Source organism: Cygnus atratus, chromosome 3 (assembly GCF_013377495.2).
Source record: "Cygnus atratus isolate AKBS03 ecotype Queensland, Australia chromosome 3, CAtr_DNAZoo_HiC_assembly, whole genome shotgun sequence".
Classification (NCBI taxonomy): domain Eukaryota; kingdom Metazoa; phylum Chordata; class Aves; order Anseriformes; family Anatidae; genus Cygnus; species Cygnus atratus.
Genome location: NC_066364.1, coordinates 49,332,560 through 49,357,070, shown reverse-complemented (window position 1 = coordinate 49,357,070; position 24,511 = coordinate 49,332,560). Strand labels below are relative to the sequence as shown.

Sequence of the window (24,511 nt, the reverse complement as noted above, 5' to 3'; positions counted from 1 at the left end):
GCCTGTATGGTGCGTGGAGCAAGCTGCTTCCTTTGGCATTGCAGCCCAGCATCTCCTGTGAAGCGGCGTGTGGTGGAAGATGTAGTGGTTGTTCTCTTGTGGGATTGCCTGGAGGCTGCAGCTGTCTGGAGACTGGCTTTTTCCCACTCTTGGAGGGGGGAAGCCTGATGTGAATCAACCAGCCAGGTGACTTTCTGTGGGGATTGGCAACTTCAGCCTCCCTCAAAGGCTCAGCATCTTCAGAAATCCTTCAGCTGATTGGTGTTTCCATCTAACTCTGCTGATAATTTGTGATATTAAAAAAATCTATTATTAAATTATTCAGAAAATTATCTAAATGAGTATTTTAGATGACCCTTCATGGTATTTGTATAGAATAGCAACATTTCAGTAGGCTTTCATCATTTCAATTTTAATAAATCCAATAAAGCTCCAGCGCTTTTCAGATTTCCAGTTGACTGGCTGGCTTTTAATGCAGTCATTATTTCCTCGTAGTAATGCTCCTCCAGCCGTGATGTAAATCTGCAGTCTCTTATCGTGGACCCTGCTCTGAACTTTGCTCTCGCATTACACAACTCATTTAACCTGCCTTAGCCTCCGTTTCCCAATCTGGTAGCTATTTATGGCTTTAATTTGTAGCTTACTGCTTTATGTGCTACGAAATCTTTGAATGAAAGCAGTGTATGTGTGGTTTATGTCGTTAGCTTTTTTTTTGTTTGATACTCTTACCCTAATGAGATGGAAGTATTAACAAAGGCTAGGAATTAAAGTAAATTACATGTTGTATGAAGACATCAAAAAAATTAAAATATATTTAAGTGGATACTGACGTTTTACCTCTGCTTTCATGTCAAAGCCTTTGAAATGAGAAGAGACTCTCAGTGCTTATTACTACTGGTTTATAACACTAAACTACTCTGTCCTCTTCTTCCCTTGGCCCTCCCAAGAAGTTTTTCCAGGCCAGTAAATAATAAGAAAAGTTACCTAAACTGCAGCAGAACCGACGTGGGTTTTGAACGCGCTGCTCGCATTTCGCTAGGCAAGTGAACTGTGCTTTTGAAAGACAAACTGTGAAATGACGCGTGCGGGAACCCCCTGTTTCAGCAGCACTTCTAAAAAAGGATTTTTACAGGCTGATATCAACAGTAAATTTAGCCGTGGACTGCCACAGCCCTCTCCTGCCAGCCAGGAATGCCGAGCTGCCGGCCTGCCCTTGCCAGGGACCGTGCGCTGGCTCGGGAGGCTGCTCGGCCCCGCGTGCCCCCTCGGGCACCCCAGCTCCTATAAATAAGTAACGGGTCATCCTGCCTGCCGGTGCCTTCACACTTCTATAAACAGTTTCTAATTGTCATCCTCACCGTTTTGTGACCAGGGCCTGCGGGTAAGTGTGTGAGAGGAGGACGGGTGAACGTGGGCCTACACGTGCTCCTGGCTGACGTTCTTGCCTAGCCCCATGTTGTGTTCTGCAGGCAGGGTTAGGGCCTCTGGAGCTTGTATCGCTCCATCTGTGCGATCCCTTCACTGTGAAGGGGACTGTCGACTGTCAAAAAACCTTATTAGTGATTATACACAGCTCGTAGATTTTCCAAAATAAAGGAAATGGAAGCTGCACCTATGTGTTTGAAGAGATAGGCTTTAGAAAGTGATCCGAATTTGGTATTTGAAAGATTAACGCAAGAAAGACTAACACAATTTTCTTCTTTTAGATCCCATAAGAGAGAGAGAAGATACTTTTTTTTTTTTTTTTTTTTTTTTTTTTTACTGCTGAGGAACAACAGTCTATGTGTGCTTATATATTTCTCAGTGTGCAAGTGTGCTTCCAGATAGATAAACAAACCGAAAGTTTTACATGCTGAAAGCAAACCATTTTATCAGCATATGCTTTTCTTCTTCTTCAAAATGTCAGTCTGGTTTCTTCTCCCTGGTAACCAAAGACAGGATGCGTGGGGCTGGCAGAGAGCTGCACCAGACTGGATATGAGGAGAAATGTCTGTACCATGAGAGTGGTCAAACACTGGAATCAGCTTCATGGGGAGGTGGTTGATGTGGTTGGGAATACCCCAAGCCTGTCAGTGTTCAGGAGGCATTTGGACAACACTCTCAGTAATATGCGGAAACTTTTGCTTTTGCCTAGTCCTGAAGTGGTCAGGCAGTTGGGCTCGATGGTCTCTGTAGGTCCCTTCACACCGAACTATTCTGCTCTATATTATTGAGGGGCACCTGCTCAGAAATGACACATTTCTCATTACTCAGAACTTTTTCTCCTTCAGCTGTAAAAACTGATCGTCACCTGGTGTAGAACGACTCGAGAAGACACGCACAGAGTATCGCATCCATTGAGTATGTGGAAACAACAATTTTTCTGAGATTGACTAATGCATACCTTTGGTTGCTGGCAAGAGTATTAAGAAGATGTTTGTAGATTAATTTTTACTAATAAAAATAATTACAGTTGAAGAAAAATGTTTTGCCCCAGGTTCTGAAACAAGCTTACGCCCATAAAACCCTGACTGGATATAAATTCAGATGAGTCAGAAGAAACAAAGGTACTGATTTAATGTTCTTTTGGCTGGGTCTTGCTGCTAAAGTCAACAGATGACATATGGTTCCTGTGAGCTTCGTATCTCTTTTCCTGAGGTAGGAAAAGGGCGAGAAGGGAACAAAAATATAAAAGTAATTCCAGAATTTATTTATTTATTTTTCTGATAAAGGGAAAACAGAAGGAAAATGTCATCTTTTCCAATAGCCCCAATTCAGAATCCATCCTCTCTGGGAAGCTTTCTAGTAAATCTGTGATGTATTTATCGTACCGGTGCAGCTGACCCTTGGAGTGAGCAAACTGAGCATTATGTTCCAAATGAGAAATGCACAGTTCACAAACAGCTTTTAGAGGTTTTTCTTTTATAAAAGACTATCACTTTTTTTCCCCTTGGAGAAAGTAGCTTTTTCTGGGCTAATATCAATGGCTGCAAGTTTATCTGTCAGATCTTTTCTGTTTGGATTCACTGGCCTTTCTGAACAGGGTTAAAAGGGTTGTCACCACATCGCTGGCATGTTCTTTCTTACAATAACAGAAGTTCATGAAGCTTAAAAGAAGTATGTTAAAATCATTGAAGATAGCTAAGTTATATGTGACAAGATAATATTCAAGAAAATTAAATATACGTATGAGAGTGCAATGTTTTCATTTTTTCCTTGCATTTGTTCATGTCGCTTGCCTTCTTGTGCATTCTCTTACATATTTCTCTTCATTTGCAAGCATGCCGAAGTCATTAGTGCTCCACTAAGATGTTGTAATAACGTTGCAAATTGTCTTGCATTTAAATTAAGTATCTTTGATCCGGGATCCAGTAAGCTGCAGTGACTAATAAAGGCCGTTAATTTCTTTCTCAGTTTTATTCTGTGTGAACCTTGTCAAAGAAACTTACCCTGCTGCAGTAAGTGACTGATGGGCTGGTATTTCACGGACAGCTTATCTCAAGGCCTCCTTGTCTCCTCCAGCATCCCTCCTTTTCTGCTTTCTGCCTAATGTTTCGGAAATCATCGTTCCTACTGTAGCTGCACTACCAAACAACACAGCCACATCAGTTAAGGAAGGTGAAGGAAATACTTCGTGCCAGCTGTGCAGGGACCAACTGTGTGAGGCAGTCCTCTCAGAAACAGGGCATCAGGTCTTCAAATTCTTCTTCAGGCAGGATGACGGCGGTCTTACATTTGCTTTTCTGAATTACGTGTAAAAACACCTTTGAATTAATTTTTGAAGTCACTTTAAGAAATACAGGAACAAACCTTCAGCAAATCTAGACCACTGGTAGAAGTATTTCTAATGTTCTTTCACCTATTCACAGTGAGGTAGCAAAGCTTTCCAGTCAGTGAAGAAGTCATAGAGCAAGTAGCCAGTTCTGAACACACACGGCTCTCTGTATACCAAACCCAGGTAGTAACAGGATTTTTCTTTAACCATTTCATTTGTTCTTTCTTTGCTCTTCTGTTTCTCTGCTCTCTGCAAGTTAAAGCCCATCTGGATGTGTGACAGGCGCTTAGACAGGCCCCCATTCCCCTTCACTCAGTGCCCCAGTGATACCAGAGCACAACTAAATTTTATCCTCGCTTGTCTTTTTAGTGTATTGGGGAATCTTGTGGGAGCACTTACCTAGCAATTTAGTAGCTACTTTGTAAAGTACAAAAAAAAATCACAAAAACACAAAAAGCAGCGTAGAAATTCTTTTGTTCTATTTAATTAAGCTAATAAAATTTAAAAAATATTTTTTAATGTTGGGATTGTGATATTGCAGTCTCAAACAAATGTCACAACCCCAGAGGTAATCCCCCACTGTGTTGCTTTGATTCTTATTGGTATAATAAGCTTTGAATGAAAGGGTTTTTATATTAGTTTTATTTCTATTTAACCACTTCTTTATAGGGTTTTACTTTAAAAAAAAAAAAAAAAGTCCAAATAGTAATAAAAATTAAATAAGATGGTATTAAGTGTTTGTACTTGCTCAAATATTGAGCCAAAATCCCAACCTGTAACATGGTTATGTTCTGTATAGCTGCTGTTCTCACATATAACTCATGTCTGTGAAAATAATTCTGCAGACAATATTTTGCATTCCTAAATTCCCCTTGGTGTTCAGCTGCCCAAGCCATTTTGTCTTATGCTGTAATCACTGCCAAAGAGTGGGTTTTTCACAAATGTGTCTTTCTGTTCTAAATTTTTTCTTTATTCCATGAAACATGCTTGTACATTTTTACTTTGATTTGCCTTTAATGTAATTACTTTTGATGTAGCAGTTGTGGATGATGATTCTTAGAAGTATGTGTGCAAAATCCAGTAGGCTATGTTTTAATGAGCTGATATCGACTTGTAATGCTATGAAAATTATTTTTATGGCCGTTGAACTGTGGGTATGATTAGCTGTTTGCCAGCTCAGCTGAAAGTAAGTCTCTAAATGGGATCCTTAAGTTGTTTTTACTTCTTTAAATTCAAGATATGAATTTCAGTCTCAGCCCTAGATCTGATTGCCTGTCAAGCAAATATTAATTTGAATTCTTGATAGTTGAAACCAAGAGAGTTGCAGACTCATTTAATTTTTGGATAATGCATATGCTCCAAATTCTGGTTATCTGGGTAGTGTAATAATTTCACAGTCTCTTCTTGCTGACTTTACTATGAGCAGATCCGTAGGCTGCTGCTGGCTGGCGGCCGCCGGCGGCAGGATGGGGTCGGGAGCCTGCTGCTCTCTGCGCGGCTCCTGGCTCTGCTCGGGAGCTGCTGTTCCTCCTCCATGCCCACTGCTGGGTGTCAGAGGTTTGCCATGGCAATGGACCGGGGGACCTAAAAGTCATCTTTCTGATGTAGCACAAAACCACCTGCATGCAGTGTTATCTTTGAAAAAACATCAGATCAAGCTGTTTTCTAGGTTCTCTCCTTTTCCAGCTACTTCTCCCATGGTGGAAGCTTTGATGCTAGCTTGTTTTTAATCCCTCTTTCCTCGAAAATATGCAGTTTGCTAAAGCAGTGATCTCCGCAGTCCTTGTCACTCATCGTTTTTATTTTTGCTTCATCGGGAAAATACTAGACCCTCATCTCTCCCTCTTCGGGGTTGTGTGCACAGCAGTGCTCAGGAAAGTATTAATTAACTGTTGAAATAGGTCACCTAAATCACACCAGCCTTCTTTGGGGATACTCTGAGCAGTCTGAAAACCTGAGCGGTGCTCGATTTGTCCACGCCAGTTCAAGATGCTGCAGTCTGGGGCTGTCCTGCTCTGCGCTCGCATCAGTCGTCTGCTGTCGGGGCGCTTATCTCCAGCAAAGAGTCAGTGCGGGCTGCTACAGGCAGTAACGCTTTCAACTGCTGCAGCTATTTTTCTTGGTGCACGCACCTTGGAACCCTACTTCAGTATTTAGGTAGTCTTAATTTAGTGTAGTTGAAAATCCTATACTAACGCTGAGGGTATGGCTGCGTGAACAAGTTGCAGCAAGGCAGCCTAGGGTGTGGGTTTGCACTGCATTAGCCACTCTGTACTAACTGCTCGGCTGCTTGTTTTCATCCTGCAGAAGATGCACGGTCCTTTAATACTGCCGTGTTTAATGAGAATAAGATAAAATTGCCCAATATTTACCATTGTTAAAACTGGACAGATACTGTGTTATTTTTCAAGTGTCTATTTTACATTGTTTCTGATGGTTATTTCATTAAAATGTTGGTAACTAAAATATATAATGACTTCATGGCATGTTTTTTTTTTTTCCTGATTGGTGCCCATATGTTGAGCTTGTAGAGCTCAGCTTGACTGATCCTTTAGGGCACAGTCCTCCTGTAGTTCACGTCTAGTTTAGTGTTTAACATGTGACAATCACTTCAGTCTCACAAAAATGTTGTTCAGGAGCAGGGCTCAGTACCCTTTTCATTTTATTAATATCAGATTGCAAGTTGCCATGCCAGCTGATAGCGTTTGGATTTTTAATAGTAGGGACACTACAGTTGTTAAATCTATTATTGACTCTAGTAAAGCTTCCTTAGATTTTCACCCTGTTCTGAAGTTTGTAACTTGACTATTTTCAAAATGGTTGTTGCAAATACAGAGAATAATTTTAGCTGATGGGCATAGCATATGCAAAATATAAGACAGTATGTTGTGGTTTAATCCAGCGGGGAGCTGAGCACCACACAGACGCTCACTCACTCCCCCCTCAGTGGGATAAGGAATCCCACTAAGAATTGGAAATCTGGAGAATCAGAAAAAAATGTAAAACCTTGGGCAGCCTGGGCCAGCTGTCCTGGCCGTGTCCCCTCCCAGCTCCTGGGGCACCCCCAGCCTCCTCGCTGGCCGGGCAGCACCAGGAGCAGGAGAGGCCTTGGCTCTGTGCGAGCACCGCTCTGCAGTGACTGGAAAATCCCCGTGTTATCTCCCCTATTGTCATCACAAATCCAAAGCACGGCATTGTGAGCCCCTGTGAAAACCAGTAACTCCATCGCAACTGAAACCAGGACGTATGCCCTTAGAGTAAAAGTGCTCTTACGGTATGCTGGGAAAGCTATTTTTTTCAGAGATAACTAGTTGCACTGCAGGCTTTTAAGAAGTTGTAATCTGGCTTTGAGGAATAGGAGTTGAGCCCTTAGCCTATTTATGCAGTTTGAAAAATAATAATAATAATAAAAAATCCCCTGGGGAGTTTATTTGCATTTTAAGCATTCAGTGTTTTGTGAAAATGTCCAAGGACTTGCCGGCAACATCAATAGCAAGGTAAAGCATAAATCTGGAGTACTAACAACACAGAATTTTTCCTGATAAGTTGAGGCCACTTTGCTGCCGCTGGGACAATCACGTCTTTCTTTGAAAGTGTACTATGTGCTTGGAGTTGTTTAATTTAAAAAATAAAATAAAATAAAAAATTAGGGCAGCTTGACCTGCCACACTTGAACACACTCATGTTTTTGGCGTGCATCACAGAACATTTCTCAGGAATTGGCGGTATCTCACAGCCACTGCATGCCTATGCAAGTTGTTTTTCATTTTTAAAAATGGCATAATTGTTGAATGGAAAAATATTATAATTAGTTCTGAACTATTTCAGATTTTGGTTTTGGCAGGCACAGCCTTCTTCACAACTCTTCTTTTCTGTTTTCTTTCTTGACGCAAATCTTTCATTTGCTTCCAGCTTCCTGCTCCTCTGCCCACGTTCCTGTATCTGTTGATCTACCTTTTGCCATCTCTTTAACATTACTCATATAACCTTGACTCAGCTTTGACTTTCCTGAAATACTCCTCTTTCTTCATCTTCACAACAGTAATTATTGCTCCTCCCTTTGGCATTCACAACTTCGAGCTCTGCAGTGGCTGTCACATGTAGAATTCTGCATTTCTTACCTTGACCAATATGGGAGGAAAAGCTTGCTCATTCCAGATGCAGTGATCCTCCTTTATTTTAGGATCTAGTTAAAAGTTAATGTACTCATTTGAAAACTTCAAAGATTCATTAAAATGCAAAGCTCTGTAAGTTCTGTCTTTCTGAAGTTGGTAATGGTCCTGACCATGGTGTTTCTGCTCAGAACAGACTTTGAGAACAGCTTTCTTAAAGCTTTAGTCCTCCCCTTTATCTCCCCCAAATGCATTCCTGTGTTTCCCTACTTAACTACATGTACATAATCTTTCTCTGCCTTCTAAATTTTAACTCCAATTAGTAGCTTTAAGAATGACTAGTGTCATCATGGTCGTGTATGTTTAAGCTGTTACAGTCTATAGTTCTGACATGTAATAGTTTAATTCTTGTAAAGGATTTGGAGATTATTGGAAAAATCCCTTATGAAATGAAACGGTGTCTATCCATTTTAGATTTTTTGGACTTTTTGTCCTACTTTAAAAAAAAAAAGACAAAAAGAAACTAACCAAAATGACCAATAAAAACTATCCAGAAATGTTTGTTGTATTTTTATTATGGGAAGTATATGTGAAAACTGTTTTTAGAGGTGTCAAGCTGATCCCTGATCCCAAATCATCATTAATTAACTTGTAAACATTTTATGCAGTAAGTTTGTAAATGTGTCTAAAAATCTTCAACCATAGACTTCAGTACAGAACTGTCCTGGATTAGTGATTGATTTTAAAGCCTCTTAATAGTTTCTGCTGAAAACTCGATATAGGTGTTCCAAATCAATAATTAACTGGCTTTTTCACAAGGTATTAGATACACAGCAGTACAAGATATAAGAGGAGTCTTGATGTTTACTATACAACTCTTACAAAAGTATTGCAAGCAACTCCAGAGACATGATCAAGTTAATAAACAAATTGATAAAATGTTAGGTTAAAATTTTATAAGATGGCTTTATGACTTTTTTTTTTTATTTGTGTGCTGCATATGTCATTTGAAAGTAGTTAATCTTCAAAAGACTCCCACAACTTTTGACACCATTTCCCACAGCATTTTCCTGAAGAAGCTGGCTGCTCAAGGCCTAGATGAGTGTACGCTCCGTTGGGTTAAAAATTGGCTGGGTGGCCAGGCCCAAAGAGTTGTGGTGAATGGAGTTAAATCCAGCTGGAGGGCGGTCACTAGTGGTGTTCCCCAGGGCTCAGTACTGGGGCCAGTTCCCTTCAATATCTTCATCAATGGTCTGGATGAGGGTCTCAATTGCACCCTCAGTAAGTTTGCAGACGACACCAAGTTAGGCCTGAGTGTTGATCTCCTCGAGGGTAGGAAGGGTCTGCAGAGGGATCTGGATGGGCTGAGGCCAACTAACTGTATGAAGTTCAACGTGGCTAAGGCCTGCACTTGGGGCACAAAAACCTCATGCAGTGCTACAGGCTGGGGGAAGAGTGGCTGGAAAGCTGACCAGTGGAAAGGGATCTGGGAGTACTGGCCGACAGCCAGCTGAATATGACCCAGCAAAGTGCTCAGGTGGCCAAGAGGGCCAATAGCATCCTGGCTTTTATTAGAAATAGTGTGGCCATCATGACTAGGGAAGTGGTTGCCCCTCTGTACTAGGCTTTGGTGAGGCCGCACCTCGAGTACTGTGTTCAGTTTTGGGCCCCTCACTCCAAGAAGGACATCAAGGTGCTCAACTGTGTCCAGAGAAGGGCCATGAAGCTGGTGAAGGGTCGAGAGAACAAGTCTTATGAGGAGTGGCTGAGGGAGCTGGGGTTCTTTGGCTTGGAGAAAAGGAGGCTCAGTGGAGATTTTATCGCACTCAATTGCCTTAGAGGAGGCTATAGCAAGGTGAGGGTTGGGCTCTTCTCTCAAGCACCAAGTGGTAAGATGAGGGGAAATGGCCACAAGTTGTGCCGGGGAGGTTTAAGTTGGATATTAGGAGAAATTTCTTTACCGAAAGGGTTGTGCGACATTCGAACAGGCTGCCCAGGGAAGTGGTGGAGTCATCCCTGGAGGTCTTCACAGAACATCTAGATGTAGAACTTAGGAGCATGGTTTAGTGGTGGACTTATCAGTACTAGGTTAAAGGTTGGACTAGATGATCTTAGAGGTCTTTTCCAACCTGAATGATTCTATGATTCTATTAACTTTTCTTAAGTTGACTACCTAAAATATTTAAGCACCACCAATTTATATCCTGCCAAGAACTACTTTTTGGTTTGCGTTAATGAGGACAAGTAATACCTGTCATATTTGTTCATGGAAGCATGTGTTAACATAATTGTATTTTGATGTGTTTTTATTTGGTAGTAAAATAAAAAATAAAGATACTAGCAATATACTAAGGAAACAAACTTTTGGAATCTGAAAGGCTAAATATTGTGAAATAAGTATGTTTAGTGTATCTCCTTCACCACCCCCCCACCCCCCCAATTCTTTTACACTTCTCCAAAATGGAAGCAAAGAAATTACTTGTTCTTTCCATAAATTATTTTGGCTTGATTGCCAACATATTTTTTTCTTCGGTTTTCTTTCATGAATCAAGATGCAGTTTTAGGACAGAAAGATTAACATTTTACTAGTTACTGTGCAGCTTTTAATGAACCGTTGCCATTTCTGTAAACACTTCAAATCACTCTATCAAATATGCTCAGTACAAATGCTCTTCTTCAACTTACCTTGGTTATTTTTACTTTGACGGCTGAGAGATGCCATAAATATTATGCAAGCCTTAATGGAATATTCATGAATTTGACAAAGTGTTGTTGATCAACCATACATCGACTTCGTAAATACAGTGAGAAATTGGGGCAGACAGATAAACCCATTATTACTCTGAAGAGATTTCTCCACTGCTCTGCTGCAACTTGATTATCAGACATGTGGAATCTCTAAACTGGAGAGCCTCTTCAGTCTTGCAGGTCAGAACACAAGCATGTTTTCTTGGTGGAGACAACTTTATTGTGAGTACAAGTGAGAATATGCACTGGAAACCTCTTAGCTGTTCTACCTGCCTGTGGGCACACTTTTACCAGTGGCATCCTGTGGTAAATAAGAGATAGCTTTATTCCTTCATGAAAAGAAGCAGGCTGTTTATTGCTTGCTGCAAGATACCACATGATAAGAGTGTGCCCATGGCAGTTCCCCACATGTTAGCTGAGGTGCTGACAGCTCATGCTTTCACTTAGCCCAGATAATTTGTTCATCTAGCTGCATGAATTTCGAAGGCTATTCCAAACGGGTCATTTTGCACACAAAAATGCCTGTAGAAAAGTTTAAGAATGTAACTGTGACTATTTAACAGTTATCTACGTAAACCATTTTAAAGGGATTTAACCTCATTTATGCTGTTGGAACGTACGAAGACTACTGCATTTGGTTGTTCTAGCAAAGGTATGAGTGGACAGTGCCTTTCCCACAAGGCACTAAAGTGCCCTGTGAGCTGTTTGTGGTCAGGGTTTATAGATTCAAGAACAGGAGGTCTAAGCTCTTGTGCAAACACAGTCTCATTACTTTTCAGTTCCAGTTGCTAGTAAGAGATGCATGGGATAGGAAGGAAGGAGCAGTGTTCACAACTTTCAAATGGTAATATTGTGTGTGGATTTGTGAATCTTCCTTAGGTTTGCTCCGGCATACTTTGCCTTGGTATCTGCAAAGCCTTTATTTTGAAATCTTGGAGACCCTTGTTTGAAACGAATGGCTGCAAAATACTCTGCAGAAAGACAGCTTCTCTTCTGAGTGAGGAAATATTACAGAAAATGTGGGGTGTTTTTCTGAGTTAAAACCTGGAAGCTGTAGAAGCAATTATGGGTAGGGCAAAGTACTTTTCGTGTCCAAGATGCCAGTGTACCTACTGGCATTACAGTTTGCCTTGGACTGTGACTGTTGATACTAAAACACAAGTTACTGATGCCATTCTACAAAGTGAGAAGGGTTTTATGTTAAAGGAGATATTGAAAATCAGTATTTATCAAGCTGCATAAATACTATGGTAACTGAGAAACCAAAATATTTCTCCCTTCCTAGATAAGAAAACTTAACTACCTTGGGCTATACCTATGGCAGCTAAGTAACTGTAGTAAATGCTTGACTTTTTTTTTTCTTTAAAAAAAAAAGATAATTTGTGGTCTCCATTACTTTTTTAATTGACTTATCAAATCAATAGCTCTGTTTTTTTCTGAACCAAGTTCAGGTTTTCAATCTCTGTATTCCGAGCCATTTTTTTCCCTCCTGCTCATATCCCTTTCTCCATCTCCACCAGCTCTGCCAGTGGTTGCAGACACGATCCTTCATTCCCTTTGTCTTTCCCTTGCTCCTGCCAACTCTGCTGTTTTACCAGACTGTTTTTGCTTGAGAGAACCTCTCAAGATTGGGGTTGGAACTAGATGATCTTTAAGGTCCCTTCCAACCTGAGCCCTTCTATGATAAGATAACGTTCCCCAAGCTTGTGCCCTGCCTTGCACAAATCTCCCCAAGCCCCATCTGTGCAGTTAGCATTTCTTCCCCATGCAGCACACGCTGCTGTGTTCCCTCCTCTTATCCTTCTGGCTTGTCTCTCTCCGATTCATGGCCTACTAGCTATTAGTTCAGTACACTTCAGTACACTTCACCCTTGGTGTACCAGAATGGCTGCATAAACAAACAATAAATTCCTTGAATTCGGTTGTTGTGGAATATGCCTTGTTGTATGTCGCTCATGTTTGAAACAGCAGTTTTCTAGACCTGTAATTTGCAGTTGTTTACAGTTTAACAAAAATACATGCTGGATTGAAATGGTTTGTGCTTGTTCCTACCTGGTTTGTTAGAAAATTATGTTGAATTGGTGGAAAATCTGTTTAAGCACATGGCCTTTAATTTACCCAGAAGATTTTCATGTGGAGAATGTTTCAAGTTGTTTTAAGATGTTGATAATTCTGAATCTGTGTTGATTTAAACCCTGGGCCCTACCTGTTCAGTCAGATCTACCCACCATAGGGGTAGCACTTAATGAATAAGTGAGCAGAAAGGGAGTGCAGTATTCTTCTAAATTTCACATGCATTAAAAACTCATAGTTAACATAAATGCAAGCCATTTACTAATTTTCATCTCTTATTTGAGTGTGGAAATACCTAAAACTAGCAGATACTGAATAATCTCAGGCTTCACAAAAGACCTAGAAATCCTGTAACTTACGAATCTATCTTCAAACCTATCTTCTGTTACCTCTGTCTAACTTTTTTAGTCTATTTTCATGTAGAAGAAAAAGTCGTAAGAGGATCATTGTATCACGTTGGTCTTTCATTAACTTTGTAATATTGAGGTCTAGTACTGGATAAAGGAATGGCAGTGAGTAAAAGATGTTTTGCTGTGTCTCCTGTTAGGTTTCACCACCTCTTAAAATCTCATTACTGAATGTCACTCTAAATAAACCAGTGTGTACCCAGCCATTACTGAGCAGCTCCAGCACAAGAGCAGGGGGCTTGCGGGGTACGCTGGCTCCCCGGAGGCCCCAGCTTTAAGGGGTGCAGTTATGCAGCTGTGGCTCTGGGCTGCAGGATGGAGCTTGAGAGGATTTGGGGATTCTGCACTCCCATGAACTCTGGTGTTGTGAAACAATTATTTGTCAGAATGATGGTGGAATATATGAAAATATATGAAAAGTGGTTAAATAATCTACTGTAATACTGCAGAATAGTGTATGTAATAACCTGTCAAGAATTAATTTAACAATATGAAATATAATTAGACATAAACATTTGATTTGTTCAAAACTTATTTTTTTCAAAATCTTGCTGAAACTTTCTACACTAAAATAAAAGAAAATAATTTTCTTGTTCTATCCCTCAAGCTATATTCCTATGTCCACGTGCAGACAAACCCACTCAAGATGGAAGTGACCTCTCTAAGTAACTGTGCTACCTTCTTATTCTTTTTCTCCTTTGAAATTTCCATTAAAGGACTTTTAATATTTCAACCTAATTCAATCAATCTAAGCTATCCAAGCAGAATCATATTTGTAATGAAAATGGGTTACATTTATATCTGTTTATTTACTGCACTTAGAAGAGCTTTGTTAATTCTTTGACTCTACTAGGGTCCTAGGGGAATGGAGGTATTGGAGTTTTACTGCTGAAGATACTTTGTGAAATGCAATTAACAAAATGTTTTATGACCATGTCAGTAGTCTCATTGTCAGCTGCTTGTACGTTGATTGGCTAGCAGCTTCATCTGTCTGCCTTAATAACCCTACTAAAATGGGAGGAGTAGTCAGAATGTCGTATAAAACAAATACCAGAATTTGACAATAGGGGAGTTTAGTGCTGTAGCTGGCAGAATTATCAGACATAGCAATTATGGCGTGTAATTTTCAGGATATTGTAACAGAAACAAAGTCATGCAGACAAAGAGCTCCAGCAGCAGGGAGACAGGTATAAATCACCCTGTGTCATTTGCTTCTCATTTTAAGCTTAGTGCAATTGTAAGCTTTCCAACGTTAGTATTCTGTCAGACCTGGGTCTTAGGTTTTGCTTTTAAAAGGGTAAAGAAGTTGTTTGTAGTGTTCCACGTGTGCAAATGCTTTCTCAGTTTGTTTGCCTTCAGGTAGCTATTCCATGGTGAAGGATGCCTAGCCAGGGCTTCATGGCAGAGATGCATTGGCTTGGCTCACTGTAGTGCCTGGGCCATTCAGGGTATCTCCTGAAGCCCCAACACAAGAACTGTGCTTTCATGGGAGGAAATCTGTTCTCTCCATTCCTCTTTGTCATATATGAAAAAGCAGAACGTTTTTCTAACCGCTTTTGAGGTGAGTCTTTCTTCTGTTCCTGTGCACGACGGGCCTGCACCTCTGCGCTGCTCAGAAATAACGTAGCAGAGGTGCAGGGATCCTGTCCCCTGCTGGGCTCGCTGCCCCCAGAGCCCAGACGAGATCTGAAGACAAGGCCCGCAGTGACTGCGGAGCAGCTGCACGGGAATTTTGCTGCAGTGTGTGCTGTAACGTGTTGAAAATCCCAGGAACAATGAGAATTCAGCGTATTATTTAAATGTTTGCTTTATGACGTTTAATTTTTCATTGATGATTTATGATGGTATTTTTCTTTGTTTCCATCTGTCTTCCCCCTTCTTTGTCCTTCTCAAGGTTACACGTAACGTTTTCTGTTCAAGCATGCTGTTGTGAACCAGCACCAGCAGAATGCTCTGGATAATGTTGCATAGCAACATAAACTTTAATTTGTGTCAAATGTTTTGGCATTCTCCTGATGTGCATTTTTTTCATTTCTTTTTCCTTTTTTCTCTTGATCTGCATTGTCATGGATTGGGTTGAAACCACAAGTGCATTGTGCAGATTATTACAATAGAAGCAATGCCCGGTGTCCAGAGTTGTCTGGAGTTTTCAGTTCTGTCCTGCAGTAATTTAATGCACCATTAGCCATAAGAAAGCTGCAAGAAGTGGTGTATGAAAGGAAGGTGGTTTCATTTCTGAGCTATTAGGTAGCCCAACATTATATTCTCCTCTTGTGATTACTGTTATTTCGTATAACCCTTGTGTTGGCAACCCGCTTTCCAGTGACACAGCTGCAACTTCATTATCCATTGGTTAGCCAGGGAATAGAGTTTGGCTAATAGACTTTTCCTGCGTCAACAATGAGCAAACACCTTGAGTTTATAAATTAAATGGTCTTTCTAGCGATTGCCTACGAAGCCATTGTTTCAAATCGATTTTGAAGCAGAAAATTCTTATAAGGAGCAGGAATATCCTGGCCATTTCTGGAGGGTGCCTGGGTAGCGCCGACGGGAGTGAATTTAAAGAATTACGATCAGTTGAGGTATATGCTTAAACAGCTCTCACGAGAACACCCAACCTACGAAAAATGAGAAAAAAATGAGAAACGAATACTTTACTTGATCACTGATTTCGTTATCATAAGGATGGATATTGGAGTAACTGAAGGCATAGCAACCTGTATAGAATGGACTAGATTGTATGAGTCCGTTATACGAGATTTGGGTAAAAAGAAGGACAAGTCCTTCCTTCCCATGGTAAAATGCATTTATGCTGAGTGTGTTCCTCAGGCTGGACTTCTAGGCTGACTCTGTCATCTCACACACGTGTTCGCAGTGCTGGGCACGTAGCGGTGTCGCTGCTGAGCCGAGGTGCAGTAGGAGCAAAACAGGATTACCGAGGCAGCTCTGCATGAAGCAGCCTCATGCCACTGAGCTCAGACAGCAGCGTGCGGCGTCCTGGTGTGGGCTGAACGGCCCGGTGGGAGGTGACAGAGAATCTGAAGAGTTATGCAGAGGAAGGAGGGGGGGACAGCCACAAATTGCAACAAGAGACATTTTGATTAGGTGATGGGCACATTTTTTTCGTCATGATGGCGGTCGTGGATTGCCCAGAAGGGCTGAGGAATCTCCATCCATGGAGAACTGCAGCTCCCTTGGTTATGACTCTCTGCAACCTGATGCAGCTTCAGAGTCTGCTGTAACTTTGAAGCTGGCCCTGCTTTGGGCAGGCTTGAGACCAGCTGACCTCCAAAGGTCCCACCCCTCGAAGTATTGTATGATTTTTAACCCATTCTCCAGGTAAGTATTCAGAGTTCTAGGCTTGTTTCAATTGGTCCTTGCTGAAGCCCACGTAGGCATCTTTGCTGTTACTGTAGGCTAGATAATATCAAGTTTATTGCAGGGCCTCTTTAATATTTTTTTAGTTACTATTATTATTTTTAATATGTGCAGATCTGTGGTTGCACTGTGGGCATAGTTTTGGTGTTCCTGCTTTCCTTTGCTTTTGCATTCTTTGCATAGAGGAGTTTCGTAGGAATATATAAACATGAAAATATTTCTTTGATAGATAGCTTTGATATGAAAACACTATGTTTCCCCTCTCAACACGTAACGGATACGGGCAAGGAATGTGTTTAACCAAAATCTTTATCTAAGACATTCCAAAGAAATGTTTCAGATATCTTCTCCACAGTTTGTTCCTAGCAGTAATTCATTTCACTGTTAGTCCCAGAGCCCAAGATAAAATTCTGCGCTTCTTGTTGCTATTGGAATTTCTGGTATCTGAAGCTAATGACTGTTTTGACCATATCAGTTCAGCAGCTATGAAATAAATAAGTCCCTAACATTCTCTGACACCATGGTTTATGATGGGGCGTCTAGTTTCCATTGCTCAGAATGATGCAAAAGGCTTTTTTTGCTCTCAAATAGTGGCACACGTTTCTATGTTTCTATGTTTCTGTATACATTTCATATTGAAATTATTTTTATAAGAAGCAAGTGTGGAGATAAAAATAGTCTTAGCACATATTTATTACTATATTAATAAAAACATTTGTATGCATTACTGCTGTGAGTGCATTTGAAAATGTTTTTGTTGTCACCGGTATTCCTCTGGTGATTATCAAGTATGCCATTGAAGCATTTTAAAGGTAAAAATCTGGCAACACTTAGGTGTAAAGTTTTACATGCCCACATTTGTTTGTATTTTCATTGTTATTACATAGTGGCTCTTGGACTGTTTCTTTTCTTTTTTTTTTAGTTTAGTTTTAAAAGCTTTCTGTGGTATTTCTTGGTTCCTGTGTTGTCATATATTTACTTAATTTGTTTGCCTCTGTTTTCTTTTTCTCCTCTTTAGATTTAAACAAGTTTTGATTTCATTTAATGATTGCTACTTCAAAACATTTTTGCAGTCCTTTTTACTGTCTTTTTAGTCTATGTGCTGTAGTGATTGATTTTATATTTGGCCTTGCTCAATTTGATAATATCTCTAGAAACATTATTGGTTGGAATGAAATGATAAATATCTTGTTGCGATTTTTAATGGTAGTACTTTGTCAGGTAAAGCATTTCAGTAGTATAGAGAAATAGTGGAAAAAAAATGTGGGTTACACATTTAGACAGATAATATAATAGTTTTTCGTGAAGTTAAGTCTAACTCAGCTGAAAAAATGAGTTGAGAGTGATGCTGTGTAATCAGAGCAGTGAGTCTGATAGGAGTTCACACTATGCAGGGGTCCTAAAGAGAAACAGATGTGAAGATACGGTCCTCTTTGTGGTTCATTTCTGTCTACTGCTTCAGTATCAGAAAAAATGTTGACCAAATGGTTTTCTAAAAAAGGAGAGGGAAGTGATGATAACACATTTTCTTTATGTATTTCAGTATGTGGAACAAAATGAAATGGAAGTGATAGTGGTTTGGAGTTTTGCAGTACATGGTAAAATCTTTAAAGAACGATTTTTTTTTTTCAAATCCTACGTTAATGAGATCAATTGCTATCAAAAGCAGTAGTAGGAGTATGCAATATTTATCTGAAGACAATGTCTGGGCTTGAATAGCATTGGGTGAAGACAGAAATGTGCCTACGTTTCCTTGCAGATGAGAAGCGCAAAAGCCTTTTTTTGCAAATTTATGTGAAAATTCTGCAGCTCCCTCTGCATTCTGAACTTTATGGCTCAGTGATCTTCTGAGCAGTGCCCATGTGTCATCTTCTTTGGGAACGTTTCTACATTTCTTTTTTATTTTCATTTTTTGCTTGTGAACTGAAAGCGCATCTATGTATGACACTATGCTGTCTGCAATTTTTTAAATGATTAAGACTTGGAAAGACCTCATCACAAGCCAGTTTCTTTAATTGTGGAGAGAGCTTTTATTTAGAAGACTTGCAATATCTCTTACAATGGAAGCCTCCTAATTTCAGCTCATTCTTTGTCCAGCGATACATTCCAAAAGGGAAACACATTTGTTTGGGTATAAACAGTAAAGAATGGTGTATGGAAAGTGGCGTGTCCCTGCGGAGGTTTTCTCATAGGAATGTAATTCTGCACCAAATCTCTTAAGAATTGTGTCACCACTGTACTTAAGGAGATACCAACAATAACCATTAAAACTGAAGCATTGCTATCTATTGTTCAGCTGTTGTTCCTGTTTTGACCCATTACTCTCTTTCAAGACTAGATGGCTTCTTTTCCTTCACCTTTCTTCTAGTCCCCTGTCTAAATGTTTAAATGGGAAGCCCATTGATTCACATAATATGGATGTCAATGAGGATTCATATCTCATTCATGATATGTGTATTATTTATAAAAAACATGCCTGTTAGCCCAACACAGTCAGTTCTCTCCCACCAAGATCTGCTAATTGCTTTATTCCCACTGTCCTCCTGATGCAGAGAAGTAAATACCAGTATCTATGCTCAGTACTTTAAAGGACCCATTACATCACAGTCATATACATCCACGTCTTTTTGCAGATATTTCAGATTTTTGCTGTGATTGCTGTTGACCTTGCTCCTTTTTTCTCATGTTCTGTAGACAGTCAAACCTCAACCGCATTTCTCAGCAGGGATTAGCCTGTTCATTTTTATAGCCGATCTTACACGTGAGACCCCAAACCCGTACTGTTTCGGAGGTTTCTATAGCAACTGAAGATGTGGAAATGCAGCAGTATCACTTTGCTTCGCAGCTGGTGTTTTTGTGTTCGCAGCAAGAGGGGAGTTTTAGGAAAATAGGGGATGTTTTAATTGGGATGTAACTGGCACAGAAGGCGAGTCGTCGTTGGATTACCTCCTCTCAGAGGAGTTAGTTAAGGATTCTAAGTAGGGTGTCTCAAACTTTTTTAAATGAAATTCTGTCCTTGGTAACGAGGTGTGATTTACTGTTGAGTGTCAATTTGGATCTCAAAGCTGCTTGGGCCTTTTTCCACCTAAAGCGAAGTTTTCATCATCACATGGATAACAGTAAGGTTTGTTTCTGTAACTTGAATCGTGCTTATGACATTCACATACTCAAAAGTACCTGAGGTATGGAGCCGTTTAATTTCTCTGATTTTTGCAGTTGTCCACTAACTATATTAGAGTAGACTAATTCTGTAATAGGCTGTTACGTGACTATCTCTGAGTAAAATGCTTTGACACTTAACACCTCCTGCATACCCAGAGATGAGACCAACACACTCTTCCTTCTCCAAAAAGCAGAAGTTGTTCGCATTCTCTTCAGCCGTCCTCTCTCCTACCTCATGACGGCAATGAGGTTCTCTGATACCAAATGAAAACCCGTGAAGTAATGCAGTCTCCTCTCCGTTCCTGAGCACCTGAAGGTCTGCCACCCTGCCTTTATGCTGCCAGCAAAGCCAAGGCCCGGGGGAAGCATCGCTGCTCTCTGCAGGAACTGGTTGGGTTCCTCGTGGTGTAGCTTGCATGTCGTGAAGACACTGGGGAGGTGTGTGTGGGGTTTACTTCTTGGTGTTTGAGCCATCATTATATAAAAACGACCACAAAACACGTAGCCTATGCTTTAAGCTCCTTTGAAGCGGTTTATTTTGACTAAATAAAAATCTGTGGGCACAGGAACTGGCTATCTCGTGTCTCATCTCAGGAAGGTGTGTCCTAACTATCGGGGTAGTGTTCCTCTTCATGTGGCTCGGTGTACCTGCAGTTAAAATGCTTTTCTAACCAGAACAGCCCTGATTACCAGGAGGAACTTCCAAAGTTATAATCTATTAGTGGCCGATTAAAAAAAAAGAAAAAAAAGTTGATGTGCTCATGTGGGAAATAAGAAGCAGGTTTGGATGTGTGCTCCTCCTGGCTTACGGCCTCTCAGCTGCCATGACAGGAGCTGTTACGAGACCTTGGCCTGCAGACCAGTGGGACCCTGCCGGCATCAGGATGCTACCTGCATCCTCAAGTTTTTTGCTTCCATGGATTCTAACCTAGCATATCCCTTGTATCAATAGGGCCAACGAGTTGCTTAAGGGTTGGGGTATCTTTCTGAGGCTGAGAGAGCTGGGACTGTTCAGCCTCGAGAAGAAGAGGTTCGTGTGAGATCTTCTCAATGGGTATAAATAGCTGGTAAGGGGGAGGAGGGAAAACTGAGCCAGACTCTTCTCAGTGCTATCCAGTGACACGGGAAGAGGTGAACGGTGTAAATTACAATACAGGAAATTCCACTAAGCACGCTAAAAAGCCATTTATTTATTTATTTCACTGTAAGGGCGGCCGAAGACTGGTGCAGGTTGCACACAGAGGCTGTGGGGTCTCCCTGCGGGGAGCTGTTCAGGACCCAGCTGGACACGGCCCCGAGCAACCTGCTGCAGCTGGCCTTGCTTTTAGTTGCTGGGCTTGGACTCAGTGGTCTCCAAAGGTCCTTTCCAACCTCAGCTATTCCGTAATTATTGCATTTTTTGTCAGCGGGTAAAATAGAGCTTATTTCTATGAAGAAATTGCTGCTTGAAGAACCTTGTAATATTTCAGGTAAAATACGAGTCTTACGAGATGTTGTGAGAATCCTGTTTTATCTGCTTAGATTTCAAAAAAAAATATAGATAAAAGATAAAAATCTTAGCACAACTCCTGGTGTTACACAGTGTATTTCTCACAACAAAATTCTTCAATAGAAAAAAATAATTAGAAATTAGTGCAATAACCACTTTTTTAAATCAGCTCCTTTTATTTGAAAATAAAATTGTTTTGCATTTTTTAGTTCCTAAAATCCAACCCTGAATGTAAAGGTCTCTAGAAGTCATTTTAATTTCTAATCAAGTCTCAATCAAGGTTGCTGGGTAGGAGTTTAAGGAAGAATTCTGATGAGGAAACTGAAATTTTGCTGCCTTGGTTGGGACAATTAGAGCTGTGTGATTCTTAACAGAGATAAAATGTCTTACCAACTTGTGTACTTCCATTGCTGCAGAATGGGGTTGTTCTGCTCTCCAGAATCTAGCATAATACTGAGTTTGACCAGTTGCCTTGAAGTGTTTTATTTCATTATCTCTAAATATTGCTGAGAGCAAGAATCATCTTTATCTTTCCTAGGTTTGCTGGTGACAGATGACTCAAGATAAGTTAGCAGAAGCCCTTCCTTACTTTTTTAAATTGTCGTTATTATTGATTTACCAATATTAACCGATTTCTAAGTGATCAGTGATTTATCAGTGTTAATCAACTCAAGGAAAGGAGTGTCTAATAAGTAAACTTTTAGTAGTTAATTTGAAGAGTGTTAACTTACAGGAAATTAAAATACCTGTTGCATTCTCCAAGAAGGGAGTGCATTTTCCCTCAGGAAATTATCCTGAGATTTAAAAAGCAAACAAACAAAACAAAACAGCAGGTAGTGTTCATTTTTAAAGTGAGGAGGAGCACTGAGGCAATGGCATCTGGAGCAGGGTTAGAAGGAGAGGAGAAAGAGAAGCAAACCATGGTTGGAGCCAAGGAAAAAGCAATATCTGGCACCGGGCAGGGGTGGGAAGGGGGAACAACTTCATGGGACCAGATAGTAAGGAGAAAGAATAACTGAAGTAGAATAGCTGAAATAATGCCATCTTTGCTTTTTGGGGGGGAGGGAGGGAAGGAGCTTTGTTGTTGTTGTTGTTGTTTTAAAAAAATAATTATAAATGTAATAACTTGCTGCATGCAATTTTGAACCAAACTAGCAATTCTAGTTTGACTGTTTTATTTCAGGTAAATGATGGCAAACATTAGGAATCGAGAAGTTAAGTGAGATTCTGATGTCTCTTTCTGATCCTTGAACAAATCCTGTTTGAGCAGACCTCTTTGGGCACTAGAGACTGTAGATTGTGAATCAAAATATAATTAATGTTTGTATGAAAACTTTCCAAAAGTTCTGCTTTGAAAGTTTATGTATCTCTTCATCCAAACCACTTAATGTTTTCAATCTTGTTCACTTTTTTACAGCTGCTAGCACAATAGGGCAAAGGCTTCCAAGGAATGCCTGTTGATGTTTGAGGGAATCTAGATCCTAAATGCAGAACAAATGCTGTGATGTCTTGTGCAGATTTTATATGGTGTTCACAAACAGCTTGTTGGGAACAACCGTAGATTGCACAAAATGCCTATAAAGATTTTGTATATATATTTCTGTATATATTTCTGTCTACAGTCCAAAAAAGCTCCTGGATGTAGCTGCGTTATATTCCTGTTCTAAGTAAATTCTCATTTGAGAATCTGTCAAATTCTCTCTCTAAATTCACATGAAATCAACTTTGTGGAAAAAAATGTTTTTTGCCAATGGAATTTTCTAGCATTCATACATTTCTAGCATACTAAGATTTGGCATAATTTTCAATAAGCTATACTGGCAAAAGTAATTCTTCCTGGATTATGGATGTATAGGATAAACATTACCTGGTATAAAAATTTCCTGTAGAAGAAAATCTCACAAATGAACATGACCATTTTGGTAAAAATGGGAGTGCAAATTTAAATAAAGATTGCAATTCTTATTGTGAAATGTTGAAGTACTTCACAGTTTTTCTAATTGTGAAATTGGTAGCTAGGAATAAAAACCAAATGTCAGCAAAACTGTTGTGTGGTAATTTTAGACATCTAAAAGTACTTAGAGAAATGTTTATTTTTCACTTACGCAAATGCTTATTTCTGTAAAATAAATATACGTGTTGTTGTTATTCCTAAAGATAATCAAAAGTTGGTCAACTAAACATTCTGCTTTTGGTTTTTCAGAAACCAGCAAACATTCTGGTAATGGGTGAAGGTCCTGAAAGAGGAAGAGTCAAAATAGGTAAACATTCCGAGAAGGTTTCATTGCACAGCTAGGATTAGTTACTATAGCATTGCTATTTATATATTGTGTTTGTTCTGAACTATTTTTATGTAAATATCATGCATATGTTTGCAGAGGTCCAGAGATTTGTTGTGCAAAAGGTTATTGGGTATCAGGGTAGGAAACCACAGTAAGTGTGATGGATTTTATCCAAAATCTAATTACCTGTGCAGAATGTAAGCCTTAGTCATATGGATATAAACTTTTTTTTTTAATAAAGCATGTGGCAATCATCAAGAAAGTAGTAATATACTGGAACCTCTTTTTATGTTCATTTACTTCTGTCGTATTTCAAAATGTTCAGTTAACCATTTTGTGTTCATATACTTGTATTAGTATAGGTAACTGCAAGAAAAACATACATGGCATTTCATAACTTTGGAAGCAGAAAGATAGAGGTGAAGTTTGGGTAAAAGACAAGTTTCAGATTTGGATAAAATGTGTGGTTTTGAATACATACACACATTCTGTATTTTCCCTTCTAGCATTTCTTAATGTTACCTACAAGGATGTTTCTAGAGAGAATTTTAGGTTTATATAAAATCCCTGCTTACATTTCAAGTATCTCTCTGTAGCCGTGTACACTAGCTAATTTCATTAATTTCTGTTTATTCTGATTCTCTGAAAGAGAAAATATTTTTTTGCTGATCTTGAAGGCAGTCCATCCAGATCAAAGATGAGGCAAAACAATCTATGCTGTAGTTATTTTGTTTTTGCACTTTAGATAAACATGTAGCAGTCACAAGGCATGTCATTTCAGAATAGCTTTATATGTAAAAATGAAAGAGAAGGGGCACGCTGGATTTAGAGACCTGTTCCTATTGAATTTAGTTAAATAGGTTTCTATTTCAGTTCTATTTAAATAAATGGGCATCTGTATTATGAATAGTTTAACAGTACCATGGTGGAAGCACTTAAAAGTCAAATGTTTTCCTTCATAGTCTTATAAAGGAAGTAAATGGAATTTAGTCTGAGATAAATTTGGCCCAGTATTGTTATGAGTAACCTGTTGGTTGCTTAGAAACTTTAATTTGTATGTTCTAATGTTTTTGAGCTTTTTTTTTTCCTAATAGTCTTTTTGCAGT

General features: G+C 39.7%; 1 protein-coding gene across 3 annotated transcripts in view; it reads left to right on the top strand.

Annotated features, from left to right (window-relative positions):
* Window positions 1-24,511, top strand: part of CDK19 (cyclin dependent kinase 19) — a 127,058-nt gene that overhangs the window by 66,595 nt on the left and 35,952 nt on the right. For all 3 annotated transcript variants that reach the window (XM_035564833.2, XM_050709864.1, XM_050709865.1), the window contains exon 5: window positions 23,327-23,384. In XM_035564833.2, coding sequence (XP_035420726.1) covers window positions 23,327-23,384 — 58 coding nt within the window. The remainder of the gene's footprint in view (window positions 1-23,326; window positions 23,385-24,511) is intronic.